General features: G+C 34.9%; 1 protein-coding gene across 9 annotated transcripts in view; it reads right to left on the reverse strand.

Annotated features, from left to right (window-relative positions):
• Positions 1-26,627, reverse strand: part of HGF (hepatocyte growth factor) — a 75,045-nt gene that overhangs the window by 42,327 nt on the left and 6,091 nt on the right. For 2 of the 9 annotated variants that reach the window (XM_070615637.1, XM_070615636.1), the window contains 6 exons: positions 25,276-25,438; positions 20,298-20,410; positions 18,695-18,809; positions 13,811-13,953; positions 7,695-7,815; positions 5,936-6,054 (listed from right to left, as the gene is read on the reverse strand). In XM_070615637.1, the coding sequence (XP_070471738.1) occupies positions 5,936-6,054; positions 7,695-7,815; positions 13,811-13,953; positions 18,695-18,809; positions 20,298-20,410; positions 25,276-25,438 (774 nt within the window). Of the gene's footprint in view, positions 1-5,160; positions 5,529-5,935; positions 6,055-7,694; positions 7,816-13,810; positions 13,954-18,694; positions 18,810-20,297; positions 20,411-25,275; positions 25,442-26,627 lie in introns of those variants that run through there. The other 7 variants (XM_070615635.1, XM_008538442.2, XM_070615638.1 and 4 more) reach the window with 5 other exon arrangements.

Below are 26,627 nucleotides of genomic sequence, written 5' to 3' on the forward strand. Positions count from 1 at the left end.
AATACAGTAAATATTGATTTATATAACCCACATAGACAATTTGGGGTTCTCAATAATGTTAAAGAATGTAAAGACATCTTTAGTCCAATAAGCTTATGAACAACTGATTTAGATAATCAATGAGATTTTCTAAAGGACATCAACCACAAGATAGCTTTTCAATTGCCAGAGAGCTATTAAAGTTCACTTCAGAAAAATACAATTAGTCCCAACAAATATTATTTCTCTCTGAAAAGCAGTGAACTAATCTATATAACAAAGTGTTACTCAGAATATGAAGTTATTATAGGGAAAAGCCATAAGAAAATCAGTACTACATTCAGGCACTATGGAGAACTGCCAATCTTTTTATATGTGTGCAATGTCTTAAAATTCCATATACCTGGAAGTCTTAAAAGTTATATAGCCAGCATATTTGTGGGCTACTGCCGTTTGGGTAGACATCACCTTCTGAGGAGTATGGTGAAGGAAGACTGAGAAGGCCTGTCCTAGACACCCTGGCACACGTTTGTCAGGTGATGAGTAACATTCATCCTTCACTTTCAGTGATACACTGATTGTAAGATTAGAAGATTGGAAACGAAGTGACAGGAACAAATTTGTGGTTCATTCAGCTTTTTAACAAATAAAAGGAGGGCCAGCTCCATGGTCGAGTGGTTAAGTTCGCGCGCTCTGCTGCGGCGGCCCAGGGTTCGGATCCTGGGCGCAGACATGGCGCTGCTCATCAGGCCACGTTGAGGAGGTGTCCCACATCCCACGACTAGAAGGACCTGCAACTAAGATATACAACTGTGTACAGGGCGGGGTTGGGGAGATAAAGCAGAAAAGGAAAAAAAAAAAAAAAGATTGGCAACAGTTGTCAGCCCAGGTGCCAATCCTTAAAAAAAAAAAGGAAGATTGGCAACAGTTGTTAGCCCAGGTGCCAATCTTTAAAAAGAAAAAAAGAAACAAAGAACAAATAAAAGGAACTGAGAGCAGTATTCAAAACCTTGGCTCTGAAAGGTGGGAATATCCCAATGTCAAGGCGATGTCAACCTTTACTTTACTAGTTTGTGCTAAAGCTCTGAAATTTCAGTTTTATCATAGGCCTGGGCCTGTTTTTTTCACTTCTATATCCACAGAATCTAGGAAGTGTTAAACAACCCTCTTTTTTTAAAGATTTTATTTTTTCCTTTTTCTCCCCAAAGCCCCCCAGTACATAGATGTATATTTCTCGCTGTGGGTTCTTCTAGTTGCGGTATGTGGGACGCTGCCTCAGCGTGGTCTGACAGCGCCATGTCCGCACCCAGGATTCGAACCAGCGAAACACTGGGCCGCCTGCAGCGGAGCGCGCAAACTTAACCACTCGGCCACCCAGTACAACCTCTTTATATTCTCTATGTGCTCCCTGGGAGTGCGGCTAGGCCTAAGGCTTTTGCCATCACTGTTGACTTAAGACTTTGCATGACCTTCAGAGAAGACTGAACTTAGATGTGCTGTAAGCACAGACATCAAACACTTGCATCTCAACAAAGGCAGAACTAAACTTATTATCTTTCTCCTCAAATTTATACCACTCTCAAATATGCATCATCTACCCAATAACTTAGGAACTTTTAGACTTTTCTCTTTCCCCATCTCATTTTCCACTACATCCAATTTGTCATTATAAACTGGACATTTTACCTCTTTAACATTGTTCACGTCCTCCCTCACCTTCTTATTCCCACTGCTTACTGCCCTAGCTCACATTCTCTTTTTTTGTTACTGGCCTGTTAAAATCAGCTCTTATCGGACTCTGTCTCCTTTCTCAGCCTTCTCCATGCCAATTACTCGAAATGTATTGCAATTCTTCTGGGTCACTGGTCCTTAAATGTTGGTTGTTTTTTGTTTTTTGCTTTTGTTACTAGAAGAATTTTGAACAATTATTCATATTCCCTCTCATGCTTTTAAGTTGACATCTACACTTTTTATGGCAAGTTTAGTTTCAAAAGATATGATTTCTAGCATATTTTCACTATTATTTATACAAAAAAATTTATATCACTCTTTTAAGTGGATTTAATGGAATTTAAATACCACAGTGATTTGATGAGTACCTGTTTCCAGATAAAAGGTACATTATCAAATTTTTTTCTCCTTGAATCATTTTTCCATTCTACTTTACCCACAGAATGTTATTGCAATGCAATGTATTTTATTTCATGTTAGAGAGTCTTTTATTCCTTACCCTGTCAAACTTTTCTGAAAGATTTTCATATATTGAGATTAATTTTTTAAATTTTTGGGGACTACAAAATTCTAAGAGATAAATACACACATACGCTAAACACACAAATACACATATGTATATATATATGTACATATTCTGGATAGAATTACAGAATTATTAGTAGTACATAAATAATAAATAGCATGAATACATAGTATTTTCAAAGGATTCTTTGTTTAGTAATCCCAAGGTTTTTAGATTCCAGTACAATAAACCACTCAGGAAGGGTGGGCAGTCTACCTTTGTTCAGTAAAGTAGGCAAGGGTAGTTGTGAATGGTAAGGTAGGATGTTGAATTTGACTGATTCCTTAGGAATATGTGCATCTCAAGCAGAAAACTTTGGGAAAGAATTCGTATAGAAGCAGAGGAGCTGGACTTTGAACCCTTTAAGCTATCCATGTCCACAGACCCTTAGGAAAGTCTTTGTGTTCTCCTGGGTTTTGTGGACACCAATTTGGAGACTACTATCACAAATCAGGTAAGACCACTCTCTCTGCTTAATTTTTCAGTGTTTCTAATGGCAACTGGATGGACTACTCTTGGATTCTACTTGACCTGCCTCCATCAATATTATTTTTCTCATCTTCTTCCATTTCTCTGTTTTCATCCCATTCCTACCCATATCAACCTAATTGCCATGTCTTGATACTGCAATGTTTCTCCACCAGTCCATATCTTTGTAAACCTTTCCTTACACCTAATCACAGTCATTTGTAGAAGTGAAATGAGGATTATTGATAGTAGATGGACAGCTGCTTTCTGTAGGTGTTAAATAAATAGTGGCAACTCTAGTTTTCTAATACAGTTATTATTTAATAAAACAAGAGTTTAAAACTCCTCCTTCAACTTATGAGAGGATAAATAACAGAATCATCAACTCTATTATTCAAACATGTTGAAAACTCAGAATGGATTCAAGTAGTCAGGACTGAGAGATAATCAAAAAGCTCACCCAAGAATAGAAGGACACAAACAAAAAGTGATAATCAATATTCTGTTACAACCAGTGCATGTAAATATGTGTGTGGTATACAGAATTCTAATATGGGCCCCAAGATTCCCACTCGTTGGTGTACACTCTGTATAATCCCCTCCCCTTGAGTGTGGGTAGAACTTGTGGATATGACAGGAGAGCCACTCCTGTGATTAACTTATATTGTACAACAAAAGTGAAGAGATTTTGTAGATGTAATTAAAATCTCTAATCAGTTGATTCTAAGTTAATTAAAGGGAGATTACTATAGATGTGTCTGACCTAATCAGGAGAGCTCTTTAAAACAAGGTTTAGGGGTCAGAGGCAGAAAGCTATCCTGTTGGCCTTGAAGAAGCAAACTGCCATTTTGTAGAGAAGGTCATATGGTAGGAAACATCAACTGGTTTCTAAGAGCTGAGGACTTCAGCACTATATCCACAAGAAACTGAATTCTGCCAACAATGAGTGAACTTGGAATGAGACACTGAGTTATAAATGAGACAGTAAGTGTGGTGGGCACCTAGATCATGGCCTTGTGAGATCCTAAGCAGAGAACCCACGTGATTAATGCCTGGACTTCTGACCCATAGAAACTATGAGATAAGAAATGTGTGTTATTTTAAGGCGCGAAGTTTTTGGTAATTTGTCATGCAGCAGTAGAAAACTAATACACAATTGAAACCACCACCAAATTTCTTGGTTTTGCATTATAGACTTTACTATACATGTAAGCCAAAATATTTGGAAGAATATTCGCAAAACATTCTCTCTCATGCTTTCCAGAGTTCCAGAATGTTAACTTCGCTTCATTCATTTTAATAAAAAGTGCAGTCTCAAGATACAATTTTACAAACTAAAAGCTGTCTTGTAAAGAAATACTTCCAAAATATTCCCACAGCTCAAAAGCTTATTTTAATTGTAGCTATATAAGTTTGGCTCACAAATTCTACCACCACTTTCTTAGAATTAACATCTTATAAACACCACCCTCTGTTTAACAAAGCCATTGGAATTATTGCATGTTAGTTACATAATACGCCAACTTCTCTTTGGATAGAAAAGAAAAAGAAATCTATGTAATAGTTAGGAAGTGCCACATTCATTCTATTTCTTTCCTCTCCCAATGTCTTAAAAATAGCCAAAGATTGGTTGGGAACTGAAGAGGAGGGTAACACTTGGATTTTTTTGGTGTGTGCATTCCAATTAAAGGATGAATGTGCTGGTGAGTGTGCATGTGAGTGTGTGTGTGTTTGTGTGTGTGTGTGTATTTATACTGGTCTTATTCCAGAGATGATTTATAAGAGTATCTAAAACACGAAAAACAGAAAGGAAACAGGTAGTTTATTGTACTTAAATGATCTAGAATTATGGAAAGATTAACAAGATTTAAAAAGTCAATGAGTAGAACTAACTCAACCTATACAGAGAAATACTGTCATAGGAGTTATCTTTTATCTTAAAGGACCAAACAGATGACTCAATTTCTGTGAACATTGTGTTCACATTGAGAACCTTCCAGAATCTGCAGTTATTTCACATATGCCAGGCACATCCCTTCTCTGTGGGCTTTATTTGAGTGGTCTAAAACATTTCCTTTTATTAGCAGGTTTAAGTGGAGAGAGATTATCCTGGCAGTATCGTAGTGTGGATAATACTGAATTTAAATACTTGTTCAAAGAAATATCCTTATCATGCTGTTCTGGTAAAATACACAAAGACTTAACCATATCCTCACAATTGTATATTTATCATTCTGGGAGCTCATACCTGATCTTATGCGGATTATTTGTCTTTTTATGGCTCTCTCTATATACATATCTTTATGTTATCAAATCAATTTATAACATTATTACACTTTACTGAATTTATGCAGTTCTACTGGTCTTAAAGCATTTTAGGATCCAGTTGAAAAAAATAAGACCTGTACTCATAGAAATAAAGACATGTCTATAACTAATTTTTATTTAGGATTATTTCAGGGAACAGTAAAAATGTGTGTTAACTCTGGAGGAAAGGGACAAGTACAGATTTAAAGGCATAACACAAAGCAAATGAGAAAAGAAGCTTTTTATTATAAATTCAGGACAATTGGGTAAAGGTCAATATATAGAAAAAGACTAGAACTGCTGAAAAACAGGTTGAAACAGAATGCAGTGTGCGTACAAGGACAGCCAGAGAGGTGAGGATTGGCTACTAGAGATGAAAGACACCTATAAGAAGCTTCTATCAGACTTATTATTCTTCATGGCAGCCTCTGTCATTCACCAGAAGAGGTTCACAGTCAGTTGATAGCTCATGTTATGTCTGGTGAGGAAGAATAGGGAAAGTATACAGGATTGGAAAGTAAGAATCTAAGGTCCTAGCTTTTATGGCTCTGATGACGTTTATAATACCGCACTTATTCCCTGACTTCTTTCTCCCTCTCTGGAATTTTTTTCTTTTTCTTGACAACATGAGAATGTTTAGGCCTTTACCCTAAGTATAAATATTTTGTGTATATGTGTGCACTTGTGTATTTATCTCTTTCAAAATAATGGCTCTCTGAAAATTCAAAAGATTGTGTAGGATTATGTGACACATTTTTAAAATATTAAAACCTGCACCCATTAAAGCATCAAGTGAAATAGTTGTTAACCTGTCTCACTAATAATCACCTGCTTAGATCCAGTCTGTGAGAGGAAAAGGAAGCAATAAATTTGACCCTAACTTACCGCACACTTTAATTGCACAGTACTCCCAGGGGGTGTCAGGGTCAAGAGTATAGCACCATGGCCTCGGCTTGCCATCAGGATTGCGGCAATAATTATCATCAAAGCCCTTGTCAGGATATCTGCAAACCACACCAAGAAAAGTGTCACATAAATCTGCCTAGAAACACCACCCAGCCCACAACTCACAAAATAATTTTCGACTCAGCTCAGATGCTACTAGCTGGGGAAAAAAGAAGTTTCCTGTTTTGCCTTACAAGGACTGCTAAATCTATTAACTTACAGATTCTAGTAAGTATAGAGTACCATCCCTTTTGCTGGTAAGTTAGGTCCATTTGGTACTTATCCACCAGTTGAGGTCCCAAACTGAATGCCTTTGTCACAAAGCCCAATTAAGAAAGATTACATAAACATGACCTCATGTAGAATGCTCATTAAGAAAACAGGTCCTTTTCTGGGCCAGGCTTAAAGTTCAAACTGAAAGTCAGGTTTCAATAGCTCTGTTACTAATGATAGCTCAATTTTGGAAATAGAGCCTTTCTGGGTCATGCCCTCACCTCCACCAGAGCCAGAGACAAACTCCATCACACCACTTTCTCTATACCCTCTTCCCTCTAAATTAACAGAGTCCTGAATTGGTGACTTGATTTTAATTGCTACCATATCCTTTCTGTTCTCACTTAAAAGACAAGAGATGAACTTAAAAATAAATGAGAGTTTTAATTTCATTTAAAAGAACAACAAAAAAACAAAAAGAGAAAGAAGAAAGAAAAAAATCTGTCAGCAATTTCCAAAAAAGGTGGGGACAGTTTCCTCTATAATTATTTGTACATTTATTCTTTATAATAAAAACAAGAGAATTCACTTTTTCTTTTTTCAGCTACAAGTTTCATGTGAAATGAATGGGCCAAAGTAGACTTTTTTTTTTTTTTGAGGAAGAGTAGCCCTGAGCTAACTGCTGTCAATCCTCCTCTTTTTGCTGAGGAAGACTGCCCCTGAGCTAACATCCATGCACATCTTCCTCTACTTTAATACGTGGGACACCTACCACAGCATGGCTTTTGCCAAGCAGCACCACGTCCGCACCCGGGATCCGAACCAGCGAACCCCGGGCCATCGAGAAGCGGAACGTGTGAACTTAACCGCTGAGCCACTGGGCTGGACCCAGACATATTTTTTTTTTTTTAACTATTTAAACTCAAAACCTACCTCTGAGGAGAAAAGTAGACTTGGTTACCTGACTTCTCCAGATTGGCAATTTCAAAATACACCAGAATAAACCAAGCAAAAGAATTGTTTGCTTCACTTTTCATTCCCTTTCTATGAGCATGACCTATGTGATAGTGTCACAAATGTGACCCTACTTTACCTAAGTCACTGAAGATGTGGCTTTAGAAGGAGATTGGTTTGTATTTGGCAATAATGCCTCCTCCCACAGCTTGGGCCTGTCAAAGTGGTCAATATCGAATGGGCCTTTTTTTCTGCTATGGAAGAGAAAGAGGAAGCTTCTGTTAGTGCTTCCCTTCTGCACCCCATTGATGCTCCTGTGTTCAGGACCATCCTGATTTCAGGAACTCTTAACCTAGTCACCCAAAACCAGCTGAAGGTGTAACCAGCATTCTCATATACTTCATCATAAATCCCTTTTCCCCAAGACTATCCAAAAAACATCATATATAGAGAATTTCCATGGCAGTTTGTCATGGAGTAAATAATGGTATGTAAAAAGAATCACTGGAAGCATGATTTGGTGGTATTTTACCTTTCTGGCAAGAATTTGTGCCGGTGTGGTGTCTGATGATCCCAGCGCTGACAAATCTTGCCTGATTCTGTATGATCCATGGGACCACGATAACTTTCCCCATTGCAGGTCATGCATTCAACTAATAAAATTAAAGTATGGCATGTTAATTGCTTCTGACAGCAAAATCAGGACCACCACTGTTCCTTTTAAAGAACAGTAAATCACCTGTTTAGCAGAAAGATTTTTAGAAATGCTTACAACCATTTTAACTTTAAATTAGGGCCTAATGTTCATAAAATAGTGGCATAAAATACTCCCTACAGAACTCTTCATATAGTTTAAACGGGGTTTTGTAGTTAGCGTCAAACAGATTTATCATAGAGCCAGAATGCTGCCTTTCTAATTTTTCAATGTGTCCAAAGGTATGTAGACACTGAAAACATAAGATGGAACCTTGGGGATCTTCCCTTTGTTGGTCTAAAATGCAAAGGATCTCAGTATCTATACTGACAGCACAATAGTGCTCTTCTCTCAACTTATCCTCCAAATACACATACAGGAAATACATAATTTAAAATGAGTACATGTCATTCTCCTATGGTTAATGCCAAAATCAGAACCAGATAGACTTGAGAGACCATCTTTGGATAGAAATCTGGCACTCTGGTACTATTCAAAGAACATGGATATTTTCCATGAAGAAGAAATCATGAAGAAAAAGAAGAAAAGAAGAAATCATGCTTCATTTCTGTTAGTGAACATCCAAGTCGAATAACTGGGCAGGCTCACATTCCTATCTAGCTGAGGATAAAGGGTGACCTACTATTGAACTTCTTGTACACATTGTAAAATATATAAGGTGCTCTGATTATGCAGGATCTTACTGATGACTCTGGGAGGTTAGTTAATAATTCTTTTCTGGCTGGCCTTTTATGACACACAAACTCTGAATCACATCAACTAGCTGAAAATGAGGCTTCTCAAATGGATAGGTTAATCTGTAGCACAGCAGGAATCCTGTGGAATAAATCCTTGCTTGGTTTTCCTACAAATCCGAAAAACTTCCCCAAACACACCATTTGTATCTTGTGATTACTGATCATCTAACTTTAGCTGAAGTGGGGAAAAGATATGAATGTTTGTTTTATCCACTGAGATATAGCCTAATGAGTATTTGTAGTATTTTGGGGTATAACATTAGAATCATCACTTTTGAACCTTTCATTTTTATAATCTAATAGGACATTAATTATTAACTTCCCCAAACATGAAACCCTTTGGCTTGATTCATCTACTTGTTGTCATGTAGGTTAATCTGCGAACTAAGACAAGGGACCAAAATTCAGCTTCCTCTCATTTGATACTGAGATTTCTCAGAGAACAGTCAGTAAGCACCTGAGCTATAAATAAGAGTAGTCCAAGAGCATATTGATAAAGGTGCTCTGGTTGGCCAAGGTCATTTGCATATTGAAATGCTCGACATATGTTATGCATTATCACATTTCAGCTTTCCATTTGAATGGGGTACAGATTTATTTAGCTCCTTTTTTTTAAAAGAATGCAAGGTTTGATATCTTCACAGAAAATGATGTGGCATTTATCACAGTTGTTTGCTTCTTTATATTGAATGAAAAAGTAGAATAGAATGCTATGGTCAAACATAAGAGGTAAATATCCAAATGTACAATTTCTAACCTTGTATAGTACTCAGGAATCAGGATATACCTATTTTGTCTCCATCAGCAAATACAGTTTATGAGTATATCCCTTTCTCATGAGAGTAAATAAGTTTATTTTCTGGGAAGCTGTACTATGGGCATTATTATAAAACATTTTTTCTGGACTTTAGGATTTTTAAGTTTCTTAAGGAAAAACAGCTACACAAATGAAACAGGTAATTCTATTAAGAGGACTATTTTCTGAAGTGAGTGTGGTAGATCAATTCAATGCTTCTTCAAACTTCAATATGCATAAAAGTCACTTTGAGATCTTGTAAAAGGGCAAGTTCTGATTCAGTAAATCAGAGCTGAGGTATTAGTAACAAGCTCCCAGGGGATGCTGATATTTCTGATCCTTGGACCTCACAATGAGTAGCAAATCTGTAGATAATTTGTTCTATTCTAAAAATGGCTTTTTGGGAGAGAATTGATTTCACTGGATCTTGAAGGATAGATGAGATTTGGATAAATTATAAAGGGCAAAATAACATAAAATGGTACAGAAACATGAATTAGTATGCTATGTTTATAGTAAGGTGAAGAGAGTTGTGGATGCAGGTGCAGACCTAATGAGATTTTAAAAACATATTAAAAGTTAACAAGAACAATGCTAGATTTTGGAAGGCAATGAAAGTTGTTGTTGGGGTGGGAATTAAATATATCTTGTGGTACGACTGAGATGCTAAATATATTATAGTTACATGTTCTGTGATTATTCAGCACTTCTAGCAAATAAGAAATCATTTGATCCTTGCAGTGAGGAAAACAAGGCTCACAAAAGTTTTAAGGGACTTACCTAAAACAGAAAATGTCAAATCTGTGCCTGGAACACAGGTCTCTGACCCATAGTCCAGTGTTCTTTCCAGTGTCTTAATTGCCTTTTTGTCCTACATATTTTAAATTGTTTCCTACACATTCTAATTGGTCATACCTTAAGATAGACTGATAAATTTATAAAGTCACTCTCCCTGCCTTTTTCAACATTGCCCCCATTACCCTCTGCCTTCTTGTTTACAAGAGTAGGTTGGCCTCCTGTTGGATCCTCACTTATTGAAGGATGGGGGGAAAGGAGGTCATGAAAAAAAGCAACTAGATTGGCCATTTTATCTAAGACTGAAAAGTTTGTTGTTCTACCATTGCATCAGACCTTCAGGTTAGCCATAAAAATTACCTCAAGAAAGGCAAATTGTGAACTCATATTCACTTTTCTAACTTCCAGAATTCTAAGAATCTTCTAAGTTTTCCCAACTCAAAGTCAGGCAGTACAGGTGGAAACCAAGTCCACTTACTCAAGGAACCAGGTGAAAGCATGATCTATATAATAGTGCAAGAGGGTGAGGATTGCACTTCCTGCTCTATTTCATTTGGGATCTCTCTATTCTTGCCAGTGTATTATTATTTAACCATTCCAGCAAGTTCTTGCCTTTAAAAATAAAGAGCAAAATACTTTTCCAGATTATATAAACTCAAACTAAATAAATGTTTCTATTTAAAAGTAGAATTTTTTTTTCTAAATATAGTTCTGGCTTAAATGATAGTAGAAAACTACAAAAACTACACCTGAATTGTAATATAAGTAGGATTAATTTAACATCTTTCTCATCATACTAACCAATTAAACTAAAAAAAATACTGTGTTCCTTTTTCTCAATCATAAAACCACAGGTAATCTGAGTTTACAGACTAAAATAACTACTTTGAGAATATCTCTGAGAGAAATCCATGCTGGTGATCACTTTAACAAAACTGAATGTTTAAAATATGAATAGTCTCACAAATCCACATTTATAAATAATAGTTTTATTTTAATCTTTAGTTTTAAAAGTCTTTCTCCACACAGAGCATAGAATCACATAAATAAAGTTATGGCAGTATTATTTGGGATTTAAAGTGTAAGGTATTAAAAAATAATGATTATGGTTTAATAAAATGTATTTACTTGAATATTTGACAATCATTACATATAACATCTGTTCCAAAGACTAGTGATTGCTTTATTTTAAATCCCAAGTAAATGTTACAACAAAAAATTGAATTTTACATACCTCAGTTTTCCTTGAATTAAATGTTAATTGTAATATTTTCTTCACACAATTATGTAAAGTTCTAAATGTGATAAGAGTGTTCATTTTCTTTTGGAATGCTTAATATATTTCAAAGGTTTAAATTATAAGAAAATATTAGTTATTGGATACCAGATATATTTCCTTTATGAATCAAAATTTCAGATGATTATTTAGCCAAGACTTTAATATAGTTACAAAAACTTCAAAATATATATAGTGTTTTACATGTCTTTTTCAAAAGAACAGTCCAAAGTTTGACCACAGGCCTTTTTCTGGTTTAATTTTAAATATACAAAATGATTTGATCATTACTACCTCATCCATAATGACATAACCTTTGGAAGTTGCCATTTAAGAAATTAATATGCATAGATAAAAATAGCTCACCCATTATACTGTTTAAGCATCCTGGATTTTGAGGTTTCTCCCTCTTATATGTATTTTAATAGACGTTTACATCATATCTACATTATTTTGTATATTTTGTATTATCTGTTTTATAAACAGCATGCTTTTTTCTATTAGTGTAGTGACAATGCTTCTTATTTTAGATCCTATTCACTAAAATCCTGCTAAAACATTGTTCATTTTAGCATGCATTTAAATATCACAGCTCAATTCACACTTCCTGAAATATGTTTGGCCTATAGGTCAGGTGTTGATCACTTCTTTCACAGGAGGGTCATTCTATGCTATCAGACCTCTAATTGTTCCCAGAAAAATCATATCTGCAACCTTTACTACCACAATGCCAATAGCATCATGTGCCACTAATACTAATGAGCAACCTTTTAAGAGAGGTGCAATGACCTCAAATTATTAAAGGATATTAGAGATGTATATTTAAATGAGATAAGGATAAGTGGAAACAGGATTTTCCCAATCACTTCTTTTCTAGAACATTTATTCTACATTGCATATGGGTCCAGATCTACGCCAGTGTATTTTGATGAAGGTTTTTCTTAAAAACTAAGGATTGAAAAATCACATTCCCACACAAACCAGGCAGGTATCATAAATGCTAAGCTGTTTAAAGTTTGACCAAGTTAACTTCCCTTGAAAACACTTTCCCAGGTCAAACAAAACTCCTTGCCAATGACTTTCAACCTCAGAAAACTGTTGTCGTGGAGAGTTACCTAGAAGTAGGATTTTTTCTTCCATGTGTAAATTTAAGACAAATATTAATTATAGACTTATTCATACAAAACAGACTTGTTCGTAACTTTATCACAGATCAGTTTATTATTTTTAAAAGAAAAGAAAACAATGAAGAAGTTATAGTGAACAGAATATGATATAGAATGGAAAGTAAGAATTTACAAACAGAGATGGAACTGGCTCTAGCACATGGAGCCGAGAATTTTAAATTAACTAACAACAGAAAGCAAATTCACCTTCTCTGTGACAATTAGCCAACAATGGCCTTTTTACGTGATAAATATCAACCTAATGTTTAACGGATATTTGTGGAAGAAATATTTCAAAAAAATATTTGGTTAATAACAAACAGGTAAGATATCTTACTATAAAAATTGGACAGCATTCCAGCAGCCCCTGCCCCCAAGTACTTCAAAATCCTATTAACCCATGTTTCATTCAGATTTTTAGAATTTTAGTTTCCAACAGAATAACCAGATAACTATGAAAAATGAAATCACATACAATGCTGACATGGTTACTCTTCCTTCTTGTCAGTTATTCAATTTTCCACTACAAAAGTAAGGGCAGTGCCCTTTTATGTTGGCAGAGGAGGTAAAAAGCATAGACACGGGTTTAGGGTGCTTGCCTTCAAGACAGCTTGGCAGCTACTGTTTTGATCTCTTCATAAACTATTCTAAATGGTATTCAGCTCCAGTCTATGTATCAAATTTGGTTCTAGTCACACATGGGGATATCGACCTTCCAGTGACCCCCTCCAATATTCTCTGCTGGATCCATATATCCTTGCCACACCACTTCAGAGTAGGTTTGACAAAACTTCTGCAGAAGAAGGTGCCAGGTGAATATAATTAGCATTACTTATAAAGGACTCAGTTTCATTCCGGAGCAGATTTTGAGGTATGTGAGCTCCCAAGAGTGGACGAGAAAGCCCAAACTTTTACTCTCCCCAAAGAGATACCTCAGGCTCTGTTGAAATTCAAACTGATAACTCGCTTCATTATTTTGCATTTATCTGATGATAATCGTTTTTAAAAACATTATGTAAAAAATGCTCAAATCATCTATAGCTGCATTTGAAGAAACAGCATATTTATTGTGATCTGATTTGTTCCTGTTAACCTGTAACGTGAGCTGCAGTTCTACACAAAGGGGTGGCAGAGTGCCCCAGATGGCATTCAGGTTCATTTACCTTCTGAACACTGAGGAATGTCACAGACTTCGTAGCGTACCTCTGGATTGCTTGTGAAACACCAAGGTCCCCCTTCTTCCCCTCGAGGGTTTCGACAGTAGTTTTCCTGTAGGTCTTTACCCCGATAGCTCGAAGGCAAAAAGCTAGTTTTAAAATGATAATCATTACAGTATAAGAGCATGCAACTTGATTTTTGGTCTATTAATTTTACTAATTAGTTGGTACGTTTTTCCTGAAAGCAGAGAAATCCTTTATTCTGTCTCACACCTCCATATATTTTAACTTCAATTCTGTCATTCAAGAATTCAAGAATGTCTACCCATTCTTAAAATACTTAAATTTTATAAACGTTCACCTGAATTCCCATATTCAGCATCACTAAGAATGATTTGTCTCTGGATTTGCTAAAAGTCAATCAGGCTGGAACTTAATTGACAGTTTTGAACCACAATTTCAAAGCTCCACTTGAAGGCAGCAGGTGACTGAGCAAGGCCACTTAGGAGAGAACTGAAGAAACACTGCAATTGACCACGAAATCTCGCTATTACATTGCTTATCTGAGATAAATTACTTCTTTGTTTACTGCTTTTCTTATGAAGAATAGCCCCCTTTTCTTCTGCACAATTGAGAAACAGATTAATGAAGTAATACAAACAAAGAGTCTAGAATCAAATTAAACCTGGACTCAAATTTCAGCTTGCTCTTTTACTAGCTGGAGACCTCAGCAGGTAGTTTAGGCTCTCTCAGCCCGTTGGCTTACCTGTACACTGAGCAGAACCATAACTTATAATATCTTATACCTTATATGGTTGTTTTGAGAAGTTCAAAGAGTAATTGACACAATAGATGCTACATATTATTAAGCACATGCCACTTAGTCATAGTGAAAAACAGAATTGCTTATTCTCTTCAAAAATTTTAATAGTTTTCTCTGTGACTTGGGGCTTGGTGTTTTCAGGTTTAGTTCACAGAAGTAAGCCTTTAGTGCAGAGACTGAAATACATTACCTTTACTTAAAATTTCTAATGCCGTATTTATAGTTTTGTTACTAGCATAAAGTTTTTCAACACAGTATCAGAAAAATCCAAAGCCTTTTTATTCCTTTGTACTGCTTGTGACATTGGCCTGTGACACTGCACTTGTCTGCTAGATTGCACACGAAAAACCGCAAATAAAGAATATACATCTGTAGGTGACACTAGTAAACACTTGTTTGAAAATCCAGTTACATTTTCAATATTCAGTTCAATTTTTGTTATAAAGCTTTATTTCTACTTTTACTGACCTCTGAGTTCTAAATGGTACTTAAATTAGAGTGAAATCCAAGGATTACAAACTAGCATTTTAAATATGAGGAAAAAACATAAGAGATTAAACCATATAATTGACAAAAACTATCATAAAATTAAAGCTTATCATGATTTCACAGTTCCTAACAGTATTTAATTTTCAAATGAAAAATAAGTCATTTTGTCTTAATTTTAGCCCCATTATTCCAGAATATTTTAGGATGTTTTTTGTTTGTGCCATTGTTTGAAATTTACTTTCTTTCATTTTTGCCACTTCTCCAACTTTTCCTAGTAAATTTATAATGAAATACTGATGAAATTGCTGATATATTGAAATTTATAATGAAATAGTCATTTTCCAAAACTGACTTTAACTTTATATTTTTTCATAAAGTAATGCATTAATCAATTTACTTAAAAATATTCTACTATAGTTCTATTTTATGAAAAATCTTGGTATAGTAGAGTGGTAAGAATAAGTAACTGTTAATCACAAAATCTATACTGTTGCCTCATGTATCACCCAACTAGCATATGACATTAGCCTTTGAACAATTTATTTACTCTTTGGGTTTCAACTTCTTCACCTATAAGATGAATAGAGTGAATTAGATTATTATAAGGTCCTTTATTCTGTATCATTTTATGTATTGCGTTTACTCAAGAAACTAAATAATGGATTTAGCATGTTAAATATACACGTATTAAATATTCACAATTTTAAAGAAGATTTTTGTTACACACACACATACACATAGAAACACACACATATACATACATACACCTTCCCAGTGGATTCATAAAGCCAAAATGAAGCTGTGAAAAGCAGTGAAGGAATTCCATGATTTAGTAGGAAAAATACAAGTAGGAAGGAAGCGAGATAAAGTAGAAATCAAATCTAGATATGGCCAAAAGATGAGTAAAGTTTTCCCACTAGAGTTAATAAAATGTAACATGAAGAAATGAAGAGAAAGGATGCACATCTTCACAATTCTGTATCAATGCATATTAAATTCTTCCTTAGGTCATGCACAGTAAAGAGTAGTCTGGATCATCTTTTCTCTTATTCTTTGGTGTATACGACTTTTTCCCCAAATTAACTGGTTTTCTTTTGTCTTCTAAGGTGTTTAGCCTGCTGTTCCTTAGCCTCCCATACTTGACCAATGGATAAAGCCTAACCCTGCTCTTTTCACTTATATGTGTTCATTCAACAACCGTTTATGAGAACCGATTACACATATGCCCTGTGCCAGTCAATAAGTTCTATAATAAACTTTTATTCACATACATAATGTTTTTGGTTCTTTGTCTTTGTTAGCAAGGCTTTAAAAGAGATAAGTAAAGAAATATTTAAAATTGAGTTATATCCAAATATACTTTGAAATATAAATTAGATCTCCTGGAGACTAGCGACCTTTTCTTTTCATTAATAGAAACTGCGTTTTAGGAAACCTGACCTATTCCATCATCTGCTTCATTAATGAATGCTGGGTGGCCAGTGAAGGATATAGATGTAGATATCAGGTCACCTGATTTTCTGGTTAAGCTTCTATACTAATTTCATCATCTATCATCATGTTCCCATTAAGCCACTTGTAAAATATTTCAATTTAGGGAGTCATCAATAAATCACTCCTCTAGACACAGACATATTTCTTTTTCCATTTCCCATAAAGTTAATACTTAGTTAACTCAAAAGTGTTAAGCTACCACACAGATACACCAATAAGCAGCTAACTGATGAAAATTAAGTATTGCTCCCACTGAATTAAAAACAATTTGATTAATATACATGATTCTCTCCCTCATATACCTCTATATCACAAGGAAATGTTTGTTGGTAAAATAGCTGGTTGGACTGGGAAGCCAGTTCCCAGGGAGATCTATTTCACATTTACTCCTCCCACAGATAATCCCAATCATAGAGTATTTCGGTTGAAATAAGACCTCCACTGGGTCAGTCCAGTTCGCTCTCCCTGAGTAGGGTAGGACTGATTTTCCAAAGCTATTCTTTTGTTCATGAAAAACAGATCTATCAATTTAAATAAAATGTTTTCCTCACTTTGCAGGAGTGACACCATCAAATCCTTATGAGAGGGCAAAACCAATTATATCGTTCCTTTCTTTTTGTAATATAAGGATAATACTATGTTTCAGAGGTATTTGTGTATAATTGTAAGTAACTTATTTGAAAAGAATTAGTCACTTTCTGTTACTGAAATACGGCAAAGCTGATCAGCTTGGATACTTAGTAGCTGGTGTTAACTGACTGAGATCACAGGCTTGACCTCAATGTGGAGCAACTAACTCTTTTTCTTTACATGTGGGCCAATTATCTGCTCTCTGTTTACTGAAATAAAATTATTGCATAATTATGCCCCCCCCCCCAAAATGAATGAAATGAAATAAAAAGAGGATTCATCAAGGCAAAGTCATCAACACTACTGCAGAAACAAGTTGCAGCATTTGTCCTACTGATCAGCCAAGTGTTTCATGCCTTGGAGTTGTTAAAAGCACAGGTTATACAGTGAAATTGGCTGGGTTCAGATTCTGGCCATACTGCTTACTAGTTGTGCATGACCTTGAAAAGTTACTAAGGCTCTTTGTGCTTCAGTTTCACCATATATAAAATAGAGCTAATAAAATCACCCGCTATGGGGTTCTTGTGAGGATTAGAGATAAACCAAGTACACTGTTCAGCAAGGTAATTGGCACATGGTAAACTAAACCTTCCAATGCATTTAACAACCAGGGAAAGCTGTTTTAAAATACTTTAGCTCCTGTTAAAATTATTTGTCAAATAAATCTTGAAAAACCATGGCTACAATACATCTTGGGTATTAGATATCTATGTTTCTTTTCAATGATGATTAAAACTCTCAGACTAATTAGCCTATGGATATTATGTTTGCTCATCTTTAAATATCATTCATCTGTTATAATGAACACAAGTATTCTCTTAAGTGTAGACATTTAATCCAAGGGATGAGAAGTTTTCTCCAGCCATTAAGCAATAGGTGAAATGGGAAAGCTGGTCAATCTGAGGTATGAATTTTTAGCAGTGGTTCTCAATTGTGGCTGTACTTTGGAATCATCTGGGGAACTTTAAAAAAAAATACTGGCCTGGGTTATTCCCCCAAGAGATTCTGATTTAATAGGTCTGTATTGATGCCTGAGTGGTGGGAGTCATTAAGGGCTCATAGCAGGTGATTTTAATGTGCAGCCAAAGTTGACAACCACCATCTGATCCATCTCCTATTTACCACAGTCAGTTTCTCTACTGCAGCTGCAGAGTGCTGTACCTTCTCGAAGGCAAAGAGAGGGGAAAAAATCTCTACAAAAAAATAACATTTTCACTATTTCTTCACACAAACATCAAGATCTATAAATTGGGGTTTTGAGGTAAGATAAAATGGTAAATTTAATCTTTGGCTACATATCAGTGATGAATTCACATAAGCCTTGGCCTAATACAATTCAGTAAAGTTGGCTATGTTGTTACAGAACTATAGGGTTATTCTGAAGGACTCACGTGAGATTGCTAACATGTATAAAAAAGAGAGGCTCTATCCTCTTTTCCTCATGCTGGTCTTACCTGTGCTCATGTGGTATCATGGAATTCCAGGGCTGGCATTTGATGCCACTCTTAGTGATAGACACCGTTCCCTTGTAGCTACCTCCTTTACCAATGATGCAGTTTCTAATGTAGTCTATGAGAAGAAAGTAGAGAAAAATGTTATAACCGTGTGTTACATATGCTGCATATATATTAACAAGAAAAAGAAAATTCCTTTTAAATCTTTAAGTAACTAACGCTTGCAAAACTATCTCAAATCATATTGAAATTTCTTGTCTAAAGCTTCTACTAATATTTTCAAAATAATACATTTCAGAATAATCCAAACCAACAAAAGGCAATCAAGAAGTTTTAATTTTGTGAGTATATACCTGAATAACTGCAGAGATAAGTCTGTTCTTCATATAGATTAGTCTATATACTCAACTGGCCAGGCAAATTTAATTTGGCAGAAAGATTTGCTCAAATATACAGACCACTTTAAGAAAACATCAAAAACAAAAATTGAGCGATTTTTAAAACTTATATTGAATTCAGAAAGTTACTCTAAGATAATAAAAATAATTAATTTGTCTTTATCTCAGCAAAAACTGTGTGGATTTATATATTCATGTATGTGTGCTGTAATTACATTATGTTGATTATTATTTTCCATATTTTTGCTAACGTTTCATCTGCTAAATTATAGGGCAATCACACTGAAACAAGGTGTATATTCCTATTAGATAATAGTATATACAATTGTTAGCAACCTAGATTGAAGATGGTCTTATACTAGATTATGAATTATGTTTAGGATTTATAGAATTATTGGGGTATATAGAGATCATCTTATTTTCTACCATGAATTAATTTTAATTTGTTTTAAACATCTACCCTATTACCAAGGAAATATCTGTGTATATTACCAAGTACCCAAATTATTAAGACACAGTATGATTTAAGAAAATATTAAAATTAAAATAAATGCTATTATCATAAATACAATCCATGTTTATTATTTTGTGTGCTGAGGGACTCATTTTGTAAAATTCATAATTATTTAACATTCTTCAATTATTTCATTGATATAATTCTGCTTTTGAACAAAGTAAATACCTTGTGAATACACTATCAGACTACCAATATAGACAAATTAACAATATGGTCTCAATTCTTCCTTTAAAGATTTTTTTTTAAGTATATGATTAGGAATAGATCCAACTAATTTTTCAAAATCTCCACAGTTTGTTATCAGCAATCATCACTACAACTTAGATGAGTTATCCAAAGTTGTTAAAATTTAAAATACTATAGTAAGCTCAAAATGTGCTGTAATATGAGATGTCTTAAACTAACTGGGTGGCACTTTCTAAAATGAACATGGAAAATACGAGTTCTAGCAGATGCTCCTAGAAATAAACAAAGAGGGAGCGGATAATTATGAGAATTTTGGGAAATGCTGCCTTTAATCTAAAGAAGCATACTGAAAATAGTCAAGATACTAGTGTTATCAGTCTTAATGGATGAACTGACTGCATCACAGATTCTTTATATAATTGAGGAAAGAGCACTGTGGCAGGAAATTATGTATATTTTATGCTTTATTTCATAATAAAATATTTAGGGAGAAGCCAGTTACCTTTGTTTTCATAGAGGTCGAATTCATGGCCAAACTCTTTTCTCACTCCACTTGACATACTATTGAAAGGGAACCAGAGGCATCGTTTTCTTGCTTTATCAAAAACAAAGGACCTGAAAAAAATATCTGAATGAAAAGAAGGAATGCTACTATTTATACAGTTTTTAAAGAATGCGCACATAGTTTAACCAAAGAGGGCAATATAAAAAGAGACACATTGTTACATATATGTAATAAAAGCATGAATGATATTTGAGCCCACCATTTTTTTTTTTTTAAGATTTTATTTTTTCCTTTTTCTCCCCAAAGCCCCCCAGTACATAGTTGTATACTCTTCGTTGTGGGTCCTTCTAGTTGTGGCATGTGGGACGCTGCCTCAGCGTGGTTTGATGAGCAGTGTCATGTCCGCGCCAGGATTTGAACCAACGAAACACTGGGCCACCTGCAGCGGGGCGCGCGAACTTAACCGCTCGGCCACGGGGCCAGCCCCTTTGAGCCCACCATTTTGATGGCCAAATGAGAAAGAACAAAATTAAGTGTTTCTAGGTGTAGATTTAAATATCACATTGAATACTATTTGGGATGTTCTCATGTTATTCTAAACATCTTGAAAAATGAGGATTTCAACAAACGAGATCAATATATAACACAACTACTTGGATTATTTCGGAAGACTATTTTTTTGTAAGTACACAGCAAGTTGGAAGATTTTGTTTATAGTTATATGCAAATGATTATATTGTAAATATCATGATCAATTTCCAAAGTTTGTGATTGTATAAAGTACATTCTAAAGTGACATTTCCTAAAATGCATTAGATAAATTATCACCCCAGAAAATTCTCCTAGCAAGGAAGGATCTGAAATCAAATGTTTGGAAAATTTTCCATATAATACCCCTTCTTGGTGAGTTATAAAGCACTGAATCTTATTGAAGGCTACGGAAATCTTGCTATTAGGATAACTGTTTATATAAGTCAATGTTTCCTAAATAGATTTGTTTGCATAAGCATTTTTAATTAAAAAAAACTATTAATACCATAGAAAATATGCTTTTGGTATATCATCTTGAACAAAATTACTAAAATGTGTCACTCCTACAATTATCATTCCTATCACTGTTATATTGATTTTTTTGTTCACGAAAAAATGTCTTTCTAAAGCAAAATGATAAATACAAAAATTCCTTAGCCAAGAATAGTTAACTACTTGACAGAGTTTAAAACATATTAAATGTTATCATTTCTCACAATATGGGAAATGAAGTTAGAATTTGAGCTGTTTTCCTTCTATTAAGAAATGCTATTGAGGGGGGCCAGCCCGGTGGTTAAGTTCTTGCATGTGCCACTTCAGCGACCTGGTGTGCACAGGTTTGGATCCTGGCTGCAGACCTATACACTGCTCCTCAAACCATGCTGTGGCAATATCCCATATACAAAATAGAGGAAAATTGGCGCAGATGTTGGCTGAGGGCCAATCTTCCTCAGCAAAAGAAAAGAGAGAGAGAGAGACGCTATTAAAACTCCTTCTCACTTTGTTCATGCTAATTACAATGCCACCATCTAATTAAAAGAAATACACAGATTTTCTAAGAATAAAGATTTTTCACATTCAGTTCATATATTTTTGAGAACTCATTATTTTCTTCTAATTTTTGATATTTCAAATTAGTAATTTACTTCTAAGTATTTTGACAACTTTCAAATAATTTTAAGGGGAATAGCTTTTATAAAACAGATATTAAAAAGGCCTTATCAAATTATTTAAAATATTTTACCTATTGTCATATTTTTATTTAGTACATTTTATTCTATATCCAAATAAGTTTAAAAATTATATTCATAAACTTTATGCTTTGATTTACATACAGATATTTTGAAATATCTACATACAAGAGCACTGTAGCTGAAATAGTAATTAAGAGCAAATCATAAAAATATATTTTTGCAGCTGTAGCAGAATAACTTGATTAGAGACTTCAATTTTGATCTGGTAGGCTGAAAGCTTATGCAACACATGTTAAATTTCCTATCTCCCTAATATAGGGTGTTGGGAGGAAGGTGTTAAATGACCTTAAAGGATACAGATAAATATAAAAACTAAACAAACATGTAAAAGGAAATTTTAAAGTAACAGAGTTAATAACCTGCCACTTAACTACACATTCAAATAAAAATGTACCACACATGTATAAGCTACTTTTCTACAGATAATATGATTTTGACATGAAATCGCCTTGCATATTTGCAGATGACTCGAGAGCCCCATCAGGAATATGCAAGATTTGCCTCTGTGAATACAAAGGTGATTCCACCTGGAAAGTGAATAACAGGGTTTCCAGTTTGCTGATTTCATTTACTCTTTTCTCTGATTCCATTACAATGCCATATTCTCTCAGAAAAGTGTTTCTTTACATCATTTTACACCTCTGTATGGACTGGAGGAGTTGCATCTTCTTTTAAATTTTACTTTGAGTCTTTATCTTAGCTTTATTTTAATTACCATCTTCCTTTCAAGAATTTACTTTGTCTAGTTTTCTAGTTGTTTATGGCAAGAGGGCAATTCTCATACCGTTTACTCAGTCATGGCTAAAAGAGGAAAGCCTCCTATTTTTTCCTCCTGAGTCAATTCATGAATTAGCAATTTTCTGAAGATCTTAGGATGAGGCATTCTGGTCATCTTTGCTACCTAGCATAGAGGAACTTCAATCCCTATAAAACCAGGATTGTTGATCTCTTCCTAAGAGGAAACAGTGTTTGAGAATGTTCCACCCCATGCCCACTTGAATCCCAGATGCTTTAACACAGGTTTGGTGATATTTTTTAAGCATTTTCATATATTTGCCATTGTTTTTTAGTGAATCTGGTCCATATAACAAGGCTGCAAAAAGATCCTTTAATTTATTAAGAACTTAATTTCAGAGAATTACAGTATGTCCATTCCATTCTGAATAAACTAATGTATTTGGTGATTCCAAACACATGTATATATTTATTTGGGATAGACGAGTGAGAAGGATGACACCTCTTCTGGGCAGAAGAACTTTGGCTGTACACAGGTATTATTACATGTAGATTTCTGCACACGTTGTCATAAATTTGGAGACTAAATATAACTCTACCAGAATATAGTAGGAATGAAACCTCTTATACATGGGATATGTAAAGATTTATTAATCAGGTCACCTGTGTTCTCCAATGCAGCAAAATCATTTTACTTTCTCCTAAATAAAACAGAGGGAAAGCTTTATTTCTTTATTTATTTTTTGCATAAGGCTGACTAATGTGAAAATGGAGAGCTAGCAATACTTTCCTTGCTTGTGGATCCAGGAGATTGTATTTTCAGATTCAAAGTTAAAAATCAACAAGGAGGTGTGGTTCTCCAGTTCCCCTTGCCCCGCCCTGCCAACCCTGAGAGGGGAAACTATGATAAATCCAACTTCCTCAATTGCCAGAAGAATATCTCCATAAATCTACACAGCTGGGATGTTGATTGAGCGTAGTTTTCTCTAATTTATTTCTAACAATTTCAAGGCTTTCATAAGAAAGTCAGGGAATGAAACAGAATTATTAGAGGAATATATGTACAAAGACGATTCCCAACTGCTCTTGCCAGGAAATATCGTCCTGACAGTGGCAGTTTGGTTCTAAAAAATACTTTCAGAAGAGCTGTCAATGAACAGAAAGGAGATAGTCTCTCCTCCCCCTAAATCTGTTGAAGACCTTCTCTGACCATGTCCTTTCCCTCAGGCTCATAACCCTCATTTCTCTGAGAATGGCAAGATGAAATTAGGACTGCCTGTCATGACATTTCTAAACCCTCTGTTCACACTATGTGTCACTAGCCAAATGTAACAGAGGAGAATTTAAAACTGACAGGATGTTATGTGCAATTCTGTAAAAAAAAAATGAGATGAAATGGAACAAAAGGGTGGAAAGTAAGTGAGGGGAGGGAATGTTTATGAAGAAGAACTAGGAAATGCATTTTCTTCTGGCAGTTTGGAAGGTTATTCAGATGAAATTGGCACCTTCATGGCCCAAATTCCAAGTCTTATCCTTTGGAATCACTGGCAAAGTAGTAAGGAATTCTCTCCTGTGAGGTCACAAAGGGACTTTCAAAAGATAAGAAAACTCTCTGAGTCCCTTCATGCATCTCTGAATTGCCTCATCTCTTTTCACCTAAAACTTCATCATCTCTACCCCCTAACGTTTTTCTTTTTAAAGATTGGCACCTGGGCTAACAACTGTTGCCAATCTTTTTTTTTTTTTTTTTTTCCTGCTTTATCTCCCCAACCCCGCCCTGTACACAGTTGTATATCTTAGTTGCAGGTCCTTCTAGTTGTGGGATGTGGGACGCCGCCTCAACGTGGCCTGACGAGCAGTGCCACGTCCCAGCCCAGGATCCGAACCCTAGGCCACCGCAGCAGAGCGCTTGAACTTAACCACTCGGCCACGGGGCCGGCCCCTATATCCCCTAACTTTTTTTAAACAGCCTCTGCTGCTGATACCATTCCTTCTAGTTTTTTATCTAATTCTCTCAACACCTTTTATTTAAATCCCTAAAGACAATGACATAAATTTTGGAGTAAATTTTGGCTGTTGCCCAACTTATATTCTGAAAATTTCTCCATTCCTCTTGCAAGAAAAAAATAGTTTACTTTGAATAGACTATTTTAAAGTGTTAGAAAGGTAAAAGTCAATCTAATTGAATTTTAGTTCCTAAAGTTGAAATGTACATAAGATGAAAAAGCATCAATTCCATACCCAAAGCCACTGCAGGGTCTAAAAGATAACAGTTTATGTTCTCTCCCTTACTCATATTTCCATCAACTGAGAGCTAAGTCTTCTGTTGTAAGGAGTAAAAACTAAAGTCAAGCTTATAATTTTACCTGCAAATTACATTGAATAAAAAAAAATGATAATAATGAGTAAATACTGTATTTGAAAAATTATCCTAAGAACAAAATGAAGCAACTTACTTGCAAGTGAATGGAAGTCCTTTATTCCTAATACATCTATTGGCACATTGGTCTGCACTGTTCATTTTTTTTGTCTTTATCTTCAGTAATGGGTCTTCTTTAATTAGAGTAGTCTTTGCTGACTTTTTGAATTCATGAAGTGTGTTTCTTCTTTTCTTCTGTCCTTCTATGAATAATAATAATTTTAAAAAATGGGGAAAACCTTTTAAGGCTCATACAAAAAAAATGTCTTTAAGGATCATCTACAAGATAACAATTTTATCTGACAACGTACTAGACCTCCAGGGATAGGAGGTGAAGTGAGTGGGGAATGATACTTTCAGATAGTTAAAGAGCAAGAGAGGAATATTGTAATCAGTGAAGAATAAATAACTTGTCATGTAGAGTCATTCATCTACATTCTTTCAAATGAAGGATGCTTTTAAAAATTAGGACAGAGTTCACTCTAAAGAAATAAATAAGATGATATTCTCTAAACAGTATGAAAGCAAGTGCAAGGGCACATCATAACATGCTCCATAATTAAATTTTTCATTTCCTCCTACAATTAGTCCTTATGAAAGCTATAGTGTTAATTAGAAAAGGCAATTCAATGACAGGTGAGAAACTTCTCACTAAAAAAGGTGCAGTAGATAAATTCTTCTGACTTACTCTTTAAAGTAGTTCATACTATTAATATTTTAGCTCTTCTCCTTTCCTATATAAGTGTTTTCTGTGCTTTTGGGCACTATTTCTTAGTATCACTGAACTGTTTGTCTTGAAATCAAGCCAAATGCTGTAAATCAAATGCATGTAAAACTTCACCCTTTAATGCAGCAATATCATTTTTCTTCATGAAAGTATTCTAGAAGGCCCCTAGATAGCATGAAGTCTCCTACTAAAAACCTGAAAAACAAAACTAAAACATCCTAAAAGACTTAATCTTTTGGGTAACTTTAGAGTATCATGAACTTGCTTCTTTATTCTCAATTTGCCCAAAGTTACCCAGTTTCTCATGATGATCACTACCTTCATAATGAACATCAAAATGTCTAAGAGATTGCGGCTGTTGTATGGAAAGGATGGACACGATTGTGCCCCTCCTCTGCCTATCAATTCTTTTAAAAACCCTTATAACAAAGGCAGTAATAATAAATTCATTTTTAAGATGAAGAAACCCAGACACAGGGAAAAATTAATTGACCACTTAGAATATCTGATTCAAAACCCAGCTGCCTAGCTTCAGAATCCCCCACACTTGAAAACTTACAGTGCCATCTTTAAGAATTGTTAAGAAAGTGTGTGGAAATATGGCTTGTAAACATTTCCTGAATATTTGGTTTAGGGCTATGAGTAGAGAAGAAACTTGGATG

The sequence above is a fragment of the Equus przewalskii genome, chromosome 4 (assembly GCF_037783145.1).
Source record: "Equus przewalskii isolate Varuska chromosome 4, EquPr2, whole genome shotgun sequence".
NCBI classification, from domain to species: Eukaryota; Metazoa; Chordata; class Mammalia; order Perissodactyla; family Equidae; genus Equus; species Equus przewalskii.